Source organism: Ictidomys tridecemlineatus, chromosome X (genome assembly GCF_052094955.1).
Source record: "Ictidomys tridecemlineatus isolate mIctTri1 chromosome X, mIctTri1.hap1, whole genome shotgun sequence".
In the NCBI taxonomy this organism is placed as follows: domain Eukaryota; kingdom Metazoa; phylum Chordata; class Mammalia; order Rodentia; family Sciuridae; genus Ictidomys; species Ictidomys tridecemlineatus.
In genome coordinates this window covers 74,302,026-74,321,583 of record NC_135493.1, presented here as the reverse complement: position 1 = coordinate 74,321,583, position 19,558 = coordinate 74,302,026, and the positions used below count along the sequence as shown (strand labels likewise).

The following is a 19,558-nucleotide window of genomic DNA, read 5'->3' as shown; positions in this document are numbered from 1 at the left end:
GTCCCTGGGGCACTGCAGGTTGCTGCTGTCGGTACACGGAAGTCTTGTAAGATGAAGGTTCTAGGCCCATAACACCAGTCACAGTTGTGGGTAGCACTCCAGGGTAAGCTGGTCGGGTTGGCAGCTTCTGCATTGGTAACCTCACAGGGCGATATGGGTCCACACGAGGGCCACCTGGAAAAAAGAGTGGACTGACCTCTCTAGGTTCCTCATCCCTCCAGTCCTTGCTCAGAGTCCTAGTCATCCATAGCGCTCCAGGGGAGTGGAATCAAAGTCCAGGGGATCTCACCATTCCCAGTGGCTGGCCCTCACCTGCAGGTAGTGGCTGGTTCTGGGTATACAGGCCTATGGGGCCCTGCCTGTAGCTCAGGTGAGATATGGATCCAGGGTTGGGGTGGTGCAGGAGGTCTGGAGGCACTGTCACACCATAGGGACCACTTCGGCCTGGGCCCATGCCATAGTCCTGTGTGGGTAGCAGAGGAAGGTGAGTGGGTTGTAGCGGAATGTAGGGAGATTAGGTGAGGGAAGATGGGGTAAAGAAAAGCTGCATTTATATGGCTAATTTTTATTTCAATTCTAATAGCATCTTTTCCCATGTGCCACATCCCCATAAACCATAAACTCAATTGTACACAAAGTCATGAAGATGGGCTGGGGGAGAACTGCAGCAGGGGAGGCACTGGCCTCTGTCTTGGTGGCTGGCTGGCTGCGTTTCTTGCCCTTGGTGGACTTCTTCTTGCGTTCCTCAGTACTGGGTGGAGCAGCCCCCGGTTTGTCAGTTTTGGGGGGCTCAGGAGCCTTTTTCTCAGGTTCTAGCAGGGTGGGAGCTGGTGGCTCCTCATCTTCTGGAGGCAGTGGCAGTGGCTCTAGGTAATAGGCACGGGGCCGGGGCCTCAGGTGTGTGTGGTAGAGTAGCAAGCGCTGCTGCTCCTCCCCTCGAGCCACTCGCCGGTCAACTCGGACTGTCCCAAACCAGCCCCAGGAGAGTGGTGCAGAGAGCTTCAAGCCCTCGAAGAGATCCCAGGGAGATATCTTCTGTTTTGTGGAAACCTGTAGACCCTGCTCCAGAAAATGAGACACAATAAGCTGTTGAGACATGGAAAACAGAAGCTAGAACTTGGAGAAAGGGGTAAAATATCTGTTGGCATTAAAAAAAAAAGTTGTGCTTAGATTTGGTAGAGATGGTGAGAGGAGGAAAAACAGACTTGGATACATAGGAACACACACACCCATGTGGAAGAGTCATGAAGGGAGAGAGGGATGGGTGGCAGGGAGAGGCGTAAAGGCAAAGGATGAAGTCATGAAAGATGCAGTGGAGGCAGAGCTGGGGCAAGAAGCAGACACAGAGGCAGGGAGACAGAGAAGTGGGTGAGGAGAGAGAAAAAAAGTGGGGAAGGAAGGAGAACAACATTCAGAGGAAGACAGAGAAAGAAACAGAAAAGCGGGGGGCGGGGGCAGGTGGCGAGAGACAGAAAAAAGCAAAGAGAAAGGCAGAAAGAGAAAAAGAGACGGATGAGAAATTAAGATAATGTATATATGAAAGGATTTGAATTTTAAAGTCAGCATCCTCTTTTCCCTCTCACTGTCTAGTATACACCGCAATTATGATTATTGAACAAATACTGCAACTGACATAGAGGGAAGAGAGAAAACTGTGCCCAGATGGGTGGGTAGGGGAGAGAAATGCAGGGATAAGAGATATAGAGCTATCAACCAGACAGATGGGTGGGGCCATAGAGGAGGCAGGTGGGGCAAAGGAAATAGGAGGGTGCGGTGCTGAGAAAGGGGTGGTATCTGACAAGGTGGGTGGAGGTGGAGGGAGAGACCAAGAAAATAGGGCAGGACTCCAAAGAGGGAGAGATAAAATGTAAGGAAAGCTAAGTGATTCACTCAGAACCCCAGAGATGGTTTTTATAGGTAGAGCCCGACAAACTCTTGGATCTGAGTCTTCTGGGGCTTCCAGGTTAATATAGGGAAGGCTCTTCCCCAAAGGGGCAGCGGGTATGGGAAGACAGTGGAACATGCCTCCTTCTTGAAGATGGAATCAAAGCCAGCAATCTTGTTGCCTTTGGTGTCAATGAGGGAGCCCTGTGGTTCACACGTGATGACATCTCTAGTCTGCTTGGGCAGTGGTAGCAACTGGCGAACCTTTTCCAGACTGTCTGATTGATGCTCTCCCAATTCCTTCTGCAGGCACAGGAAGATGGGACAAGAATTCAAAGACACTGAAAAAGAGCGATGGGAAGTCTTGGGGTAGCCCAGAACCTGATATAAAGATGACACTCAGAAAATCCTCCATGCATGAATAACAAAGTAAAAACAGATGTGAAGTGGAGGGGAGAGGAGCTGGGGATATAGCTTAGTTGGTAGTGCTTGCCTCATATGCACAATGCCCTGGGTTCAATCCCCAGCACCACCAAAAAAAAAAAAAAAGAAAAGAAAAGAAAAGAAAAAGTGAAGGGCAGAGGGCTCAGGCCAGAACAAAGTCCCTGAAGCTGGCTGGACAACAAACTCGGTCAAGGTGAATGAAACTGAGGTCCCAGTACCCAGGCACCTCCTCTGCTCACCTGCAGCTTCTTCACTAGGTTCATATATGCACGTTTGTTTTCCTCCATGCTGCCTTGTGAGATGCTAGACATGTCTGCAGCCAAGGTTCCATTGATGAGTACACTCAGCATGTCCAACACAGTAGTAAAGAGCTCACTGTGGCAGGTGCGAAGGGAGAAAACCATAGAACAAAGAGGTTAAGAAAGAAAAAGGCCTGAGGGAAGAATTGGAGCAGGGAGAGGTGCTTGATATGTCATGCCAAGGGCAATGAGACAGTGGAAAATCCAGGGCCATGGAGTCCACAGTTACATCCACACTGATCAGAGTAGGTAGGGTAGCTGGCACAAGGGTAGGGGGCTCCATTGCAATACCGAACAGCAGGGAGGGGACAGGGATGCTTACTTGTTGGACTGCATGTCGACAGTGCCACTGATGATGATTTCCAGGAGGAGCATGGCCCACTCTGTGGTCTGCTGGGTGCTGCGTTGCACTGTGTCAAACATGCCCCCCACCTGCCACGGCCACAAGTCAGTCAGATGGCTCTCAGGGGTGCAGGGGTGATGACCAGCATTTAAAGAAAGTTTAGTAAGGAAACAGGTTGGGTGGGAGTTAAGACCCCTGAGGTCGTGTTCCATTTGTCTGTGATTTGCTATAGGATTTTGGACTGATGACTGAATTCTTGATATCTCTCAGCTTCTGTTTCATTACTTATAAAATTATAAGAGTTGGACTAAATGATTGCCAGGAATTCCAATCAACATTCTACAATGGGTTTCTAGTATTTCTCAGGTCCAGCTAGAATCTAGGATACAGAGGCAGAGTCCCTACAAGGATCTGGGTTATGCAACCTACTGGACCCTGACTGCAGCGATCCAGTTCCTTTAACCATTTCAGACCCTGCATCCTTTAGGAGAGCAGGATTAATACTTGAAGACCCCCCAAAACCTGTGGTCTCCATCCTCATCCTTATTCTCCCAACAACCTGGGGCTTCTCTTTTTATTGGGGGGAGGGTACTGGGAATTGAACTCAGGGGCACTCAACCACTAAGCCACACCCCCAGCTCTATTTAATATTTTATTTAGAGCAGGGTGTCACTGAGTTCCTTAGCACCTTACCATTGCTGAGGCTGGCGTTTGAACTTGTGATATTCCTGTCTCAGCCTCCTGAGCTGCAGGGATCACAGGCATGTGCCACCATGCCCAGGGGGCTTCTACTTTTGTTTGTTTGAGACAGGGCCTTGTTATGTTGCCCAGGCAGGTCTCAAACTCATGGACTCAAGTGATCCTCCCACCTCAGCCTCCCAAGTGTTAGGACTACAGACACGTGGCATCATGCCTAGTTGGGCTGGGACTTCTTTACTGCATTTCCAGCCCCACACCCTTCCTTCTTTTCCCCAGCTCCCCCCTCACCAGGTTGAGCCGCAGTTTGAGTGCCTCATGCATTAGCTGCTTTGGTTTGCAATCATCTAAGTACTGGTCCTCTCGCCAATTATTCACAATCTAGGATAAAACAAGTTTAACATGCAGCTCAGGGATCTTCTTGTTTCTATTCCAAAGCACCCAATCTGTTTATCCCAAAGTAACAAAGGTTCCAAGTCCATAGTGGCCTCTTAGGTATATCCTTTACTACCCTCCTGCCCACCTCCATAGCTCAGAGACCTGTACCTGGTTCACTTGGTTGTAGAGGGAGGTAAGGAGTCCCTCACGTTGCTCATCTTGCCCTTTCAGACATGTCAGCACCAGGGATAAGAAGGGCTGCTGGCTCAACAGGGACATGCTAGAGACAGAAGGGAAATAAAAGGAAAAAGAGACAAGATGAGAAAGCCATGGGCTGGGGATAAGGCAATTTCCAACCTTATTCCTCCAAATCCCAGACTTTGCTTTCTCAAGATCTAGCCTCCTGGCCTAGGGTTGTGGCTTAGCAGTAGAGTGCTCACCTAGCACATGTGAGGCCCTGGGTTCTATCCTCAGTACCACATAAAAATAAATAAAAAAAGGTGTTGTGTCCAGCTACAACTAAAAAAAAAAAAAAAAAAAAAAAAAAGATCTAGCCTCTTGCTCAGCCATACCACTTTTATCCCCTGATGGGCCACTTCCCTGTGATGTTTGTTCTCAGCCCTCAGCCCAAATTTTTATTCCCTGGGCCTGCCTCCTCTCCCTACTTCCCCTCAATACTGGCCCCCTCCACAGCCCCTTTACCTCTTCTGCTTTTGTCGATCACGTTCTTTGCGAGAAGAAGAGCCCAGATGCTGACCCTTCTCCAGTTCCTCTCCAGCAGCCTTTAATACATGCCCTTGGACTGAGGTGGGCAGCTTGGCAATGAGGGGGGCCACCAGCCATACACCAGAGCGCTCTAGAGAGCTGGAAGATAGAAGAGAGGACACGGGATTACAGAGGAGCAGGGCAAGGTTGCCAATCCATCCTCTCCTTTCCCTGGACATGGATGGTATCTCCATGCAGCAGCCATCACTCATGCTACCAGTAGAGAGGAACTTGTAAGGGGATGAGTCCTGACATGGTTCTATCCAACCTGAGCACAGGTTTGGTCTTGCTGCTGCTGGGCATGTTGTTCGCAGTGCTTCCTGAAGATGACCCTGTCTCTGCTGACTGTTGGAAAACTTCGATTGTGGCCTTGGCGATGTTCTCCAAGAGGGAGTTCATCTCCTGTGAAAGGTGAAAGGCATAAAGGTGCAAAACCAGGTTCATAGGAGTAAAGAGAAAAGATGATAGTAGAAATGAGAGATGAGGTAAAGGAGAGCATATGTGGAGGTCGACAGGAAGGTAGGGACAAAACTCTGTTGGGAGTTGTAACCTCCAGCACCTCCATGTTTCTCCAATTCTCACTGTTTTTTCCTTTGAACACCTCTTTACATCTGTGGCCACAGAAACAGGTTCCACTGCCAGTGCTGCCAAGCTTCCCCACCACTCAGTGCTCTAATACTCTGAACTCATTTTCCTTATCATCAGCTTCACACGTCTGCTATTTTCCCATACCCTCTTATCTCTCTCAGTTCAAGAGCCCAAGGGTAGGACCTAGGTTCTTCTATAGTGGCTCACCTCCTTGACATGTGGAGCTAGAAGTGGTCATGGGAAAGGGAGGGCCTGGGTGGGCACTACTCACATTGTTAGGGGTCTGCTTGATCATGAGCTGCAGCTCCAAGGAAGACTGGCGCATGGTCCACTGGTCCAAATTCTGCGGTAGAGGCCCCACCCCCAAGCTAGTCATCATTGTTGTCACACTCCCACCATTCTGTGGCCAATTCCTGATCTCCCATACCTCGAATCACAGACTAATAGAGGTCCTTTCAGACCTCTATGTCCCTCTCTTTAGGAAAGATTAAATTTTAAAAATCCAAAATGGTTGAAAATCTATCCTATTTTAAATGTAGTTCAGGAAAAAAATCTTTCTCCAGATTCCTGTTCCAGAACCTCATACCCTTTTCATCAAAAAGTCCTGCTTAATGCTTAACTTTTATTTATTTATTTTTAATATTTTTGTGGTTGTAGATGGACAGACTGCCTTCATTTTTATTTGTATGCAGTGCTGAGAAATGAACCCAGTGCCTCGCACATGCTAGGCAAGTGTCCTGCCACTGAGCTACAACCTCAGCCCAATGCTTAATTTTTAAATCCTTGATGTTAAAGTTGAAGTCTGCCTCTGCTGTTTTAGATCAGCTGCTCAATGTCCCTGACAGGACCTTTACAGGACAATCTCTCAAAGTCCTATAGAGACTGTGAGGCCACTGTTAGCTAATTTCCCTTTGGCATTATCTCCTCTGAACTGAAGAAACCTCATTCCTTTAGTTTGTCATCCACAGCCTTATTTTTCCATCCTTCAGTCCCCTAAACACCTGAAGCAGTGGAAAGGGCACAAGCCTACCTAGGCTCACATAGTGACTCCAAGCTTGCTAGTTGTGTGACTTTGGAGAAATTACTTAACCTCTTCAAGCCTCAGTTTCCTCATTGGTTAAACAAGGATACTCATGCCCACCTCATAGGATTGCAAAGATTAAGGGAGAAAATATTTACACAATGCTACACACAGTGCCGTGTATAATACCTGGGCATAAAGTATGTACTCAATAAAAAATAGCTATTACTATTCAGTTACTGCATCACAACCAATGTGCCAAATATATAAAGCCAAAAACCAGGCCTCCAAGATGCTATGCCTCCCACTGATGAGCCATCCTCACTCCAGACAGCTGTGCATGCACCTAACAGTCTTACTTTCAAGTCTAGTCCATACTGGATTTACTCCTAAACCCACGCTGGTGCTGTTTCTCTCACCCCCTTTCTCCTACATCCCTGTTCGTCTTCTTGCTCTTTTTCTTAGTTCCCACTGTTTCTCCTTAGGTTGGGTCCCACTGCTTCCTCCAAGACCCCCATCACCTTGGCCTACCTGGAGAATACGCTTAATGCGCTGCCTCTGGGGGTTTTCCCCATCCTCATTGTCCAGAAGTCGATGTGGGTAGCAGATGAGCTGCATGAGGCGCTGGGCCTGGGCGCTACTCAACACTGGGTCCTGTAGGTCATTGCTGTCCTCACATAGCGACTTAAGGCAACGTTCTCCTACCCATTCCTGAGGAAGCTAATAATCAGGGGACTGGGGGCAACCAGTGACGGGGTTACGAATAGGGGCGATGTGCTGGGGATAGGTAAGGGACCCGACGTATAGTAAGGAGGTAGTGGGATCACAAGCTGGAAACAGGACTATATTATACAGTGGCATTTAGGAGGTGTGGGGGGAAGGTGAGACTGACCTGTTGGCAGATGCTGCGCAGCACGTACTTGGCATAGACATCCAGACTGGCTGTCTCCACAGAGATGTTGCGGCCACCCTGCCTCCGACCGCCACTGCCACCTCCTCCCTCCTCTTCTGGAAGTTCTTCTGTTCCTCCTGTCACAGTGAAGCCTGAACCCTTCAGTTCCGCATCCCCTGTGGTTCACGGGTGGGAGATAGGGAGGGCAGAGAAAGATCAGAACACTGTGTGGAGACCCGCCCCAGGCCCACAGAGGCAGAAACTCCCCTAATGTTGTCCTATGGGACAGAAATATACTTCTCTCCCTCCTCTCCTCAGGTCAGAGAGACCACCTTCAGGAGGGAGAAAGACTGTCTCTTATAGTTTAGCTGGCACTCCACCCTATACACACTTCTGGCACCACTCCCTTCCTACCCCGTACCAAGTACAAACACAGCCTTGAGAACAGCAAACACAGCTCCATCCACGATGCGGTTCTGGGAGGCAGCCAGCAGGTGGCGGTCACAGGAGGAGCGGATTCCGACTGTAGGCTTGTCTGGGGAGGGAGCTGAAGTCAGGGGAAGCAAGAGTAGAGACCACAGGGGTTGAGGGGGCACTTTCTACTGCTGCCTGACTCTGATCAGGGTCACTTACTTCCATCAGACTGGCAAGGATTGAGTTGTGGTGTCTTGAAAAGGTGGAGAAGGATGCGGCAAGTAAGCCGGGCCCCAGGCTCTGAGTCCTGCTCACTACAAGCTAAGAGGAAAACAAAGCAGATCTAGAAAAGATTGAAGCTGAACTGTGGTTGGGGGGTAAAGGGGAGAATGAATAGAGAAAAAGAACACTGAAGGGAAGGTAGAGCAGAAAACTATTATGTAGTTGAATGGTCAAAAAATGGAAAGGTTGTTGGGCTGGGGGTGTAGCTCAGCATCAGAGCACATGTTTAGTATGCGTAAGGCCCTAGGTTTGATTCCCAACACTGTGTGCTCACACACACACACACACACACACACACACACACACACAAATGGAAAAGTACAAATCCAGGTTTAGAAAACAGGCTGCTTCTAGCCTGGGGTGCACAAAAGCTCTGGCCTTGGGGTGAGGACCTGAGAACCAAAGCAGGGTGTCACACACTGAACGATGGGAGGATGGCCATCAAATGTGTATTGAAATGTAGGGTACAGAAATTCTAAAAATTATAGATTGGTAGTTCACCAGCATTCAGGAGTGACGGGATGGCAGCACAGCGGATCAGATCTTCTAGGAGCAAACACTGGCGAGCAATGAGGATGGCAACAAAAGTAGCCAAGGAGTCATGAAAGGACAGGTCACTGACCTAGAGGAAAAAGCAGACATGATGGGTCAGGGTGGAGAGGAGGCACCCAAGGAAAGCCATGTGCTTCCCTTCTACAGAACTCTGACCCACTAAGACCTTGATAATCGTGCCTAGTCCCCTGCCCCACTAACTTCCCCATTCTCCACCAAGAAGCTACCCCAAGTCTTACATCTACATTGCAGAGGAGATCATTGAAACCGCAAGTGCCATTGTTAGAGGAGCAGCACAAGGCCTTAAGTACTCCTAGCCACTCAGCACTTAGTGACTTGCAGTAGCCGGTCAGCTCTGCACACAGGATTGCAATGTCATTCACCCTAGGGAAAAGTACAGATGCCCTCAGGAAAAGCCTTGCTACACAAAACCTCAGATTCTTTAACTTTTCATCTCTACCCCAGTAATAATCAGGGTGTAGAACCTCCCAGGTATGTCACCCCTCCCAATATCAGGTAGGGGTGTAATGTCCATTCCTCATTCAGTACGCCCCATACCTATCGGGATCATGGTGCCCTACACAGACGTGCATAAGGGCATTGCAGACAAAGCTGTAGCGGTTAGCAGGGTTCTCACTAAGACTCTTGCCTAGCCCTGTGTAGGTGAAGGTATGAGCAGCAGGGTTCTCCAGGGTGTCGATCATAAACTCGGGTGCCCAGCGCATATTAGATTCTGATGGCTCCACATTACAGTAGATGGTATTCTTCACCTTTGAGCAAAAGTCGCTGCAGGGGTCGGGGAAAGGAGATAGCTGTGTTGAAGAAGGTCTGGTGGAGGTGTGGTACAGGGATGGTCAGGAGAGGGGAGAAAAGGAAAAAAAAAGGAGGGAGTGAGGGACAAGGGAACTTGGGACAAGAAAAAAGGAGATGGGGTCTGGCAGACTGGGCAGGAAAGGAACCACATGAGAATAAGAAACAGGGGCCTCTGGAGGCAGAGAAGAAGAAAGCCCACTCTTGGTAATGCAACAACACATGGAGGACACAGTCCATAGTGACCCTCTGTAGACAGCAGGGCCCTGGGCTGTGCTCTGCTCCTGAGGTGGGTGCTAATGGGAAGGAGATGAGACTAGGTCCCACTCTCTACCCTTTACCTCCCACCTCTCTTACCTGAAGAGCTCCCCAAATTTGCTCTTTAAATGGCTACAGGAGGTGTACAGATCATAGAGATAAGCAAGGATACAGCGTTCTGCAGAGGAGCCATCTGATCGGTTCATCCCATGCTTCACTACACCACACAGCCTGTCATAAGAGGCAGGGTTGGGCGGATCAGCAGGAGGTGTACAGGGCCTGGGGCACAAATGCCCCTTGAAACAGATTCAAGCCTCCTGGTAACATCATTCCTTATCCATCTGAATTGTAGGCCCCTCCCTACAGTGTGAGCTCACATGTTCTTCCCAGGCCACTTTCACTGGCATCCGCCACAGCCCTGTGTGTTTCAAGTTTTTTGGAAGCAAGCCCTGCTTACCCCTCAAAGACCTGCGCCATCTGGTCCTGGTTCAGGATGAGACAGGCATGGTAGTGCCGCAGGACAGCCACAATGCACAGGCACAGGCTGGTAGTGTAGCTGCCCACCAGATCCGAGGATTTGAGAAGCAGCTCGGCTTCAACCACACTCAGTTCATTCAGCAGCTAGCAGAGAGAACGAAGGTTAGAGGTGAGAAAGGGCCCCTCGTGTCATTCATAACCCTGCTTCCTGTGAGGAAGCTGATATACCAGGCTGGAGCCCCTTCATGCTGGAGTCGCCTCAGCATAGAAAGGTCCTGTTACCACGTGCCAGACTGTCCTTTACTCCATAAATGACACCTCTCAGCAGTCTCCAGGACACACTTCTATGAATTCCACAGTGGCAGGACAGTCTGTGCCCAATGCTCTAATCTGTCTCCTGGGCCTCCCAGGGGAGCACTTAAGTCTCTATTCCTGCAGTCTTAGCTCATGTTCCACTCCCCCCTGTGCTAGTCTTCCTGCCCCATCCAAATAGCCTGCAAAACTGGCTGACGCTTCTATCCCTGCCATCATGACCCTATATAGCACGAATTCTTTCCTCCACCCTTATCTTCCTTATCTTCCCCACCTGAATGGCAAAGTCGATGAGGCCACTGATGCTGAGTGAATATTCCATGAGGTCGAAGATGAACTGCACATGCTGCACCAGAGGCAAGTGGTATGACATGCCAAGGGCAAAGCTCGTGATCTGCTCCAGAACATTCCGGGAGACCTGATAAGGGCAGTGAGTGAGAAGGGAGTGGAGACAGGGAAGAAGACCCAGGGAATCAGGAAAGGATGATGGTGGAAGGGGATGAGACCAACAGGCTTAGCCTGCTTAGGAAGGGGAAAAAGATAAAAGGGAAGGGGAAACAGGACAGGAGGCCAGAATGTGGGAAGGGGGCTGGGCTTAGGCCCACACCTGAGCAGTGACCTGGTGTTGGTCATAATGTGAAAGATGTTGGAACTTAGCAAAGATATCTTCAGCAGTGGGGAAGGCTTCAGGTCGGTTGCGGCGCCGCTTCTGCCCATCCTCCCCACCTGAAGGGACAGTTGAAAGGGATGAGTCAGGACAGACAAAACAACTAGTTGACTGGGGAGGGGAGAGGGATATGGAGAGGAGGCTATGGAAGGGAGGGGTGGAAGGGAGGGTGGGAAGGAAAGGGAAAAAGGGAAGGGAGGGTTCAAGGAAGGGCTGGGGGGGGATGAAGGGAAGGATGAATGGAACTGTGAAACAAAGGTTTAGAGGACCACAGACTATGTGGACCTTAGAGGAATATGTACAGGGAGGTGCTAGGTTGAGGGAGGGAAGGAGGAGGGAGGGAGGGCAGTATGGGGCTTACTGTGAGGTACCTAAGAATGTCAGGTCTCCAGGATTCAGAGGCACAATAGGAGCAAGCTGGTCTGCAGAGGGGGGGAATGAGGGGGGAAGTTTCAAAAGGACTAGAGCTCTCAGAGACTCCAAGAGACAGGACATTGGGACATGACTGGGGAGTTCCCTATGCTGGGGATGGGAAGACTGACTAGGGCATTCTTTGGGGAAGATCTGTTTAAGAAGCCTCAAACCCACCAGTTTCTGCTGTCCCCTTGCGGTTCAGAACCTTCAGGATATCCTTGGTGATTTTCTTGATGGCATGGCGGGCATCATCTCGCTGCTTTCCCACCCCAAATAGTACAACCAACCGCTGGTTGCACTCATGGCTGCATGACTCCTCCTGCATCCCAGCAGCACCATCAGACTTCAGCATGGATCTCCTTCCCTCCTCTTAGTTGCATGCTCTGTACCCATCAGCTCCCCCATGCTTGAATCCCTTCCCAGAACACCCAAGCCCTCAGGAACAGCTCCATCCCCTTGGCAAATTCCTTGGATAGAAATCTGGACAAAACAGATCACTTCAAGGTGTTGGGGAACAGTACCTGGGGAATAGGAAAGTGTGTGGCGTACTGCACATGTCGTGGCTGGTCATAAAGAACCCCAAGGGTTCCTTCAATCTTCTCCTTGGGTGGTGGCTTCACCTCCTTCTCTACATCTGGTTTCTCAGGAGATGGGCTGCCCTTCCCCTCACAGGGCATAGTAGGGGAAAACAACTAAGAAAAGTAAAAGGGTGGAACATTGAAGAGAAAAGGGGATGAGGGAGTATAAAGAAATTCCAAGAAGAGGCAAAATGGGAGGAACTAAGGAGCTAGATTTTACCATGCTCAGGATTGCACTTACTGAGAAGTCAGGCTTCTCCATATCCTCAAACAACACACTGGAACTAGGGTCAATGTCCATAGATTCTGAGAGTGCTGGATCCTGAGGGCACAGACCATAAGCAAAGCTGCTTTAGCCCTAGGGAAATGCTCCCCACTGCCTAGAAGATTTCATGTGAGAACTAGAGAAAAAAGACCATATTGGGGAAAGCACAGGTTCCAGATTCAAGCCCTGTCCAGTCACTAAGTATGGGCTTCAGTTTCCATGAGCTTTAAATGGGAGATAAATGTACCTCCCAGGGCTGTTGTGAAGACCAAATTTAAAAACAAAAACAAAACCAAAAAACAACAAACTGACATGAGAGTGCTTTGTAAATCCTAAAGTACTAATAAAATACTACCCTTCTTAGACAAATGAGGCCTCAGAACTGTGCAAAGTCGATGGGAATGTCAGAGGAAACAATTGAGGGTAAGGAAAAGCCACTCACCTCCAGCTTGCTACTGCTGCTACCTTCAGCCTCCTTGCGCTCTGGGTCATCGACAGGATCATCAAAGGGAGAGGGAGGCCGCGGACCAGGGGCTCCAAAGGCAAGGTCCCCTCGGGAGATTAGAGTGCAAGTATACATGTTGTGGGAGAAAACATCATGTCGAATCAGTTCACAGAAAAGCAGTACCAAGTTAAAGAATTCCACCCGCTCGCTCTCACTTCGGGGATCCGCTGGAAGGAGGGAATGAGAAGAGATGAGTTAGCAGAGCACAGAAGAAGGGGTCAGAAAGAGAAGGAGGCACCTAAGGCAGGAGTAGGTCAGAGAGGAATACCCCTGATGCAATCATAGGAATGAAGCCCTCCCATCCAAAAACTGTTGAAGGACACAAAGTATTATGTCTAAAAGAATTCTGTACAGAACCCAAGACAAATACAGACCAGAAGGCCCTTATTATGCTTTCTGGTAACAGTAATGGCTAACTGAGTCTAGAACAACCAGAGGGTGGCAGGGGTCCATACTCAGCATGGGAGCCTGTGTATCCAGAAACTGCAGGAGGACATCCTGGAAAATGGGAGCACTAGGAGCAGAAAGGGAACCAGAAGCAATGGAACCCTTCTCATCTGCTGCTTCGGATTCTCCACAACGCTGCAAGATGAGAGAACAAACTGAGGGTTGACTTTTCCCTGTTTCTTCACTTTTTGCCACCTCCCAGCTATAGCCTTGATCTCTTCTCTAACCAGTTATCAAATGCTCCTTTCTACTCATGCTCCATGTCCTTAACATTCCCTATAGGATCTCTACTGGAGATTAAACCCAGGGATGCTTTACCACTGAACATCACCCTAAGTCCCTTTTATTTTTTGAGACAGGGTCTTGCTAAGTGGCTGAGGGTCTCTCTAAATTGCTAAGGCTGGCTTTGAACTTGCAATCTCTTGTCTTGGCCTCCTGAGTCAACTGGAATACAAGCATGTGCCACCGCACCTGACTCTACCTTTTTTTAAAAATATTTATTTTTAAATTATAGATGGTCACAATAATTTTATTTTATTTTATGTGGTGCTGAGGATCAAACCCAGTGCCTCATGCATGCCAGGCGAGTGCTCTGCCTCTGAGCCCCAGCCCCAACCCTCAACTTTGGTCCCACCTTGCACTCTCTAGGATCTCCAACCCTGGTGAATTTCCCTCCCATTGGCCAACCTCAGCCTCAATCTCTGCCTGTCTCTTCTCCAGAAGCTTGGCTACCACCATGGCACGATGACGACCAGAACGCTTGCAGCTGACAGCCCATTCACATAATAATGAAACCACAGCATCATCATCAGAAGAGATCTGGAAATCAAAGGAAGATAAGGGTGAGTAAGGTAGGCTGGGGACAAAGAACTGAATTCTAATTTTTTTCTTTTTTTTTTTAAATTTACACAGCATTTGTTAATTATTTATTTACCAAGAGAAACTATTCCTTAGCCCACACATTCATGTTTAACAGTTCAGGAACACAAGTCAACAACAAACTTCTATGGAACTCAATCCAAAGAGATTCTTTTTTAAAAAAAATATTTTTTTTATTTGTAGTTAGAAACAATACCTTTATTTTATTTACTTATTTTTATGTGGTGCTGAGGATCGAACCCAGGACCTCTTGTATACTAGCCAAGTGCTCTACCACTGGGCCACAACCCCAGCCCAAAGAGATTCTTGATATTCCAAAATCACTTTGCACTCTGAAAGTTACCAGCCCTCTTCATCTCCTCAAAATCTTTCATCAAGGTAGGAATCTGGGTATGCTGCTGGGCATGGTGGCACATGCCTGTAATTCGGCACCTCTGGAAGCTTAGACACCAGTATTACAAATTTGAGGCCATCCTCACCAACTCAGTGAGGCCCTAAGCAACTTCGTCAGACCCTGTCTCAAAATAAAAAAAGAATGCAGATGTAGCTCAGTATTAAAGTGCTCCTGGGTGCAATTCCCAGTTATAGAAAAAAAAAAAAGAAAGAAAGAAAGAAACAAGAAATCTGGGTATGATGAGTTGAATTTTTTAAAAGACTTGACCCCATCTGAAAATATCCTGAGCCCAGAGCAGTGGTACATGCCTATAATCCCAGCTGCTGGGAGGCTGAGGCAGGAGGTTTATAAATTCAAAGCCAACCTCAGCAACTTAGCGAGCGAGGCACTGAGCAACTTAGCAAGGCCCTGTCTCAAAATATAAAATAAAAATGGCAGGGGATGTTGCTTAATGGTTAAGCAACCCTGGATTCAATCCTTGGCATCAAAACAAAATGAAGCCAAAATGGACCCAGGAAGATGCCTCACCCTGCCATCCTTGTACATACATCTACTTTTACAATATTATTTGCTCTTTCTATCCCCCGCCTTTTTTTTTTTTGTTTGTTTGTGGTGCTGGGGATTGAACCCAGGGCCTCGTGCAAGCAAGGCAATCATTCTACCGACTGAGCTATATCCCTTTGTCCCTCTATTCCCCTTCTTGCTCACCTCGTGCCCATCCTTGCTAGGCCCCAATCCAAAGATTCGGTTACAAAGAGAGTCAAGAGAGTTGCTGAAGTCGGAGCGCTCAAAACTATGACTGTCCAGAACTTCCAAAGTATGGAGCACCCGTCCAATGGTAAAGCCTAAGGAAGATAAGCAGTAAAGGGGACTTAACCAGAGGTCCAAAGCATTCTGACTCTCAGATCTCTTCGATCTCTACATCCTTACCACACCATCCTTTCCTCAAAGATACTTCCTACTATTTGTCCTCTGACACCCACCTGCAGTGGCTTCCTGGCACTTATCAAAAGACCAGCGAACCTCAACTGCCTGTCCTCGCTCCTTGATCTGCTGCTCAATCTCCCGCAACTTTGCACGGACCTGCAATATCAAAAAGGAAGGCTTTAAGGATGTACTCAGGCATACAAAAGGCTAAAAGAATAGTACCAGACTCCAAATTACTATTTCTAGAAGAGTAATTCAGACTCATATTCCAATCTGGGAGTACCAGGCTAGTGGTCAGACTTACTTGCTGAGTGAAGGCACTGTTGCCTTCTGGCATGGGCAGGTTGGAAGGGGCAATAGGCAGGTGGTCAAGTGGTGAACCCGTCTTAATTCGGCTATCAGTCAGTGAATAATGCCAAACCAGGGCACTAGGACAACACAGGAGGATGGTCTGCCAGACAGAAACAGCTAAGTCAAACTCAGTTACCATGACTATATGGAATTCCATTGTAAGACCCAACCCTAAGTTACACAATGTTACTCTGAGTCCCAGAGGTAGGCACCAATCCATCTTTGATTCCCTCCCTTCACCCACCTTCTGGAAAGCTTTTTAGCCCTGGGAGAGGCTGGACAAAACACCCAAAGGGAAACTAACACCCCATTACCGAGAAGCAACAATCTCCTAAGAAAGTACTCAGTGCCTACTCCCACCTCCAATTTGGAATCACCCCTGTTCTCCAGCATGGGCTCCCAGTTCTTCTCAAGCTATATCTTAATACTTCCTTGGGCCCACCTAGTACCTACCTGTAGTATACAGCTGAGACCAAAAACCAGGGGCCGGTGCTGAGGGCACATAAGCAGGTCACTAAAGGGAGTGGAGGGTGTGCTGCTAGTTGGGGGCTGAGGGGCAGGAGTGGTAGGCAGTGTGCTTGTCGACTGAGCAGATATAACATGAGATGAGTGGCTACTCATGCCATCCAGTTGCAGGGCCAGTCTCCGGGTACAAAAGTAGGCAAGGCGGCGGGACAGGTATGCAGACTGAACGAATTCCCCAGAGTACTGTGAAAACAAGATCATCAGGGTCCCTGATTCTCTCCAAGGGACACTGTTGTAATGTCTTAGTCTTAGTCTTACCCAAATCCTCCCTAGACCACCCTCGCCCTCCAGACGCTAGGCCTTACTCGAAGCAGTAGGGGCAGCAACAGTTTAAGCAATTCATCCTCTCCAGGGCGGATTTTCTCAAAACATTCTAGAACCCAGGTCAGGAAATCATGTCTGTCCAGCATTCCATCCTATGGGTTACAGGGATGGGAAGTGTATTAGTTCAATCCAGGGACTATTAAAGATCAGGCAGATAAAGTAAATGAAAGGATAAGGAGAACCATAAACAGGGCAAAGTGAGAGGCACATTCTGTTCTATAGTGGCAGAGTCCAAAGTTAGGCTCAATTCAATGCTCCACACAACATGGCCTCCTCCGTACCTGAAACATGAACATGGCTAGCTTCTCATTGTAGTCCCACTGCCTGATTGCCACCTCCACATCATGGGGCAAGGGCCCTATTGTAGAACCACAGCCCCCACTTCCTGCAGGCCCTGGCCGGTAGTATTCAGCCATCTTCTGTAGCTGCTCCCATAAGTACTTGGTGATGATCTGAGTCCATTCTAGAGGCAAGATGGAAAAGGGACAATTTGACACTATCCTTCTGCTTAGAATATCTTCTGTTCCCTTCCCACCCCCAATCACCATAATTCTAAATTATACTCTTCCTCTTAGCCTCGAGTCAAATTCCACCTTCCCAAAGCTTCCTAACTATCCCCCAAAGAAAGTAATCTTTCTGTCTGCTGAAGTTGCAGAGAACCATCTCTGTTCTGTGTCCTCTTTTTTTGGTACTGGGAATTGAACCCAGGGGTGCTTTGTCACTGAGCTACATCCCCAGAACTTTTTCTAATTTTTAAATTTTGAAACAGGGTCTCACTAAAGTTGCCCAGGCTGGCCTTGAAATTGCCATCCTTCTTTCTCAGCTTCTCAAAAGTCGCTAGGATTACAGGCATGTAACCACCATGTCTGACCTGTCTCCTCTTTTGACATTCACCACATTCTATATTTATGCTATTTAAACATAAATATAGGGCTGGGGATATAGCTCAGTTGGTAGAGCACTTGCCTTGCATCTACAAGGCCTTGAGTTCAACCCCTAGCACCACACACACAAAAAAGAAAACATAAATATAAATTCGCCTAAGCGTCCTTAATAGACTGTAAGTATCCTAAGGACAGAGATAATCTACTGGTCATCTTTTCAGCCCAAAACACAAGAACAGGTAATCAAATTACTTGATGTTTACTAATTAAATGGATGCAATATATAAGTAGAAGCAAGGAATATAGATTAGGAAGAATGATTCCAAGGGTTTCTCTATCACTCCTTGAAGCCATCAATAGTATGCCTGGTGTTAGGAATTACTCACCAATGAAGGGGTCAACATGTCTCTTCTTAACCTTGGTTTCAGTGATTGCTGCATAGTAGGCAGAGGTCATCTTAATGAGCCAGGCGGCCCTCATCACAGGCACTGTGTATTTGGCTAAGTATCCAAACACTTCTTCCTTCTTACTGAAAATGGGGACCTGGATGGACATCACAATTAGTGAGGTCTCTATTCCCCATGAGCTGACACCCAAGCAGCTTAATATAGGAAATAGGAGAGCACTTGGTACCCACACTCCCCTCTTAGTTTGAAAAATAGGAAACAGTGCCTCACCTTTTTGGCTAATTGTGTGAGCGGTTTAGTGCCAGCCAGATCAGTGAACCAGGTGTTAATGGCATTCTGGGATCGCCCAGTCACCAGCCAGAAGTTGTCCTTCTGGTTCACTTGAGGCTTCCTGCGACCAGTGTCAGGTAGGGTGTTACAACGTAACTTCTCTGCAATAATGCTGCTGAAGTTGGAACTGATCTGAAGAAAGAAAACTAAACCTCAGGGTGGGAAGAAGGGGAAGACAGGTGGTGGTGCCTTTAATGGGAAAATGCCAATGTGGTAGCATTGGATAATGAAGGCAAACTCAGCCACTTAGATTGTCCCTTTACATCTTCCCAACCCAGGGCCTTTGATCCTCAGATTCTTCCAGCCTTTTCCTTCAGCCTGGCAGTGTTGTCTCACCTTGGCAGGATTAAAGTTGACGTTCTTGGCACTGCCATGTTCATCCCCAGATACAGCAGGCTGGTTATTGAAACCTTGTTTTACATTCAAGGCCGTCAGTTCATCCTGAGACAGGAAAAAGCATTTTAGCATTTTTTTCCTTGGGAGGTGATTGTGGGAGAGAAAGGCAGAAATGAAAGGAACAAGGGAGAAAGGGATGAGGATTGGTTCTGAATAGAACATATTGTTATTTAAAGCTAGGCCTTTACCTTCGTTTGGACCCCACCCTCACCCATAGGACAACTAAGATTCCCAACCACCAGGAGCTCCCTCAACATCACTCTTCCCTGGAGAGTAGCCTCATCAAGCTACCTCAGACAACTTTCTGAGATGTGTGCGTGTAGAGAGGGGTGACTGTGGCGCGGCGGCCCCTACATCATTTCCAATTCATGCCTTGGAACCTCGCAGCTCAGTCCCTGCTCTCTGACACCGGCCCACTTTACTCTTCCCCCTTTCAGGACTTTTGCTCCCACCTAATCGCCCCGCCCCCCCCTTCCCTAAACTGTCAATGCCGCCTCTTATTCTAATCATCTGCCCAAGACCCTAGGGAGCTCGGATTTTTTAACTCACCTCCTTCTGTTTGGGATCTTGAGGGTACACATCCGGAGGCCCCAGGCGCGGCCGCTTCAGGGGCCGGTGTTCGTAGCTCAAGATCCCGAAGGCCGCCATCTTGCCCAGCCCGTAGCGCCAGAGGCGCCAGCAGGGCCGGGCCGGGAGGCGGGAGGAGGGAGGGAGTCGAAAAGGGGGGCGGCGGTTGAGAGGACGGCGGCCGAGAGACAACAAGGGGGCACGTTAGAAACTCTCGATTATTGCCGGAAACTACCGAGGGTAGCCGAGGGACTCCGAGAACCATCGGACAATACCGACCGCA

At 48.5% G+C, this 19,558-nt stretch overlaps 1 protein-coding gene across 11 annotated transcripts in view; it reads right to left on the bottom strand.

Annotated features, from left to right (window-relative positions):
* Med12 (mediator complex subunit 12) overlaps window positions 1–19,558 on the bottom strand; it is a 23,308-nt gene extending 3,750 nt beyond the window's left edge. For 3 of the 11 annotated variants that reach the window (XM_078034661.1, XM_078034669.1, XM_078034662.1), the window contains exons 1-39: window positions 19,258–19,558; window positions 18,649–18,753; window positions 18,253–18,444; window positions 17,962–18,118; window positions 16,973–17,154; window positions 16,673–16,783; window positions 16,296–16,550; window positions 15,796–15,942; window positions 15,548–15,647; window positions 15,273–15,409; window positions 13,979–14,110; window positions 13,300–13,426; window positions 12,782–13,011; window positions 12,316–12,396; window positions 12,018–12,188; window positions 11,671–11,815; window positions 11,454–11,504; window positions 11,023–11,141; window positions 10,690–10,833; window positions 10,084–10,247; window positions 9,726–9,857; window positions 9,117–9,386; window positions 8,798–8,942; window positions 8,508–8,628; window positions 7,944–8,045; window positions 7,732–7,857; window positions 7,311–7,486; window positions 6,950–7,129; window positions 5,669–5,740; window positions 5,078–5,211; window positions 4,747–4,908; window positions 4,213–4,324; window positions 3,958–4,047; window positions 2,950–3,059; window positions 2,568–2,703; window positions 2,026–2,187; window positions 685–1,059; window positions 313–463; window positions 1–174 (exon numbers count right to left, since the gene is read on the bottom strand). The exon at window positions 1–174 is cut by the window's left edge. In XM_078034661.1, coding sequence (XP_077890787.1) covers window positions 1–174; window positions 313–463; window positions 685–1,059; window positions 2,026–2,187; window positions 2,568–2,703; window positions 2,950–3,059; window positions 3,958–4,047; window positions 4,213–4,324; window positions 4,747–4,908; window positions 5,078–5,211; window positions 5,669–5,740; window positions 6,950–7,129; window positions 7,311–7,486; window positions 7,732–7,857; window positions 7,944–8,045; window positions 8,508–8,628; window positions 8,798–8,942; window positions 9,117–9,386; window positions 9,726–9,857; window positions 10,084–10,247; window positions 10,690–10,833; window positions 11,023–11,141; window positions 11,454–11,504; window positions 11,671–11,815; window positions 12,018–12,188; window positions 12,316–12,396; window positions 12,782–13,011; window positions 13,300–13,426; window positions 13,979–14,110; window positions 15,273–15,409; window positions 15,548–15,647; window positions 15,796–15,942; window positions 16,296–16,550; window positions 16,673–16,783; window positions 16,973–17,154; window positions 17,962–18,118; window positions 18,253–18,444; window positions 18,649–18,753; window positions 19,258–19,356 — 5,779 coding nt within the window. In that variant the 5' untranslated portion in view covers window positions 19,357–19,558. The remainder of the gene's footprint in view (window positions 175–312; window positions 464–684; window positions 1,060–2,025; window positions 2,188–2,567; window positions 2,704–2,949; window positions 3,060–3,957; window positions 4,048–4,212; window positions 4,325–4,746; window positions 4,909–5,077; window positions 5,212–5,668; window positions 5,741–6,949; window positions 7,130–7,310; window positions 7,487–7,731; window positions 7,858–7,943; window positions 8,046–8,507; window positions 8,629–8,797; window positions 8,943–9,116; window positions 9,387–9,725; window positions 9,858–10,083; window positions 10,248–10,689; window positions 10,834–11,022; window positions 11,142–11,453; window positions 11,505–11,670; window positions 11,816–12,017; window positions 12,189–12,315; window positions 12,397–12,781; window positions 13,012–13,299; window positions 13,427–13,978; window positions 14,111–15,272; window positions 15,410–15,547; window positions 15,648–15,795; window positions 15,943–16,295; window positions 16,551–16,672; window positions 16,784–16,972; window positions 17,155–17,961; window positions 18,119–18,252; window positions 18,445–18,648; window positions 18,754–19,257) is intronic. The other 8 variants (XM_078034667.1, XM_078034668.1, XM_078034660.1 and 5 more) reach the window with 7 other exon arrangements.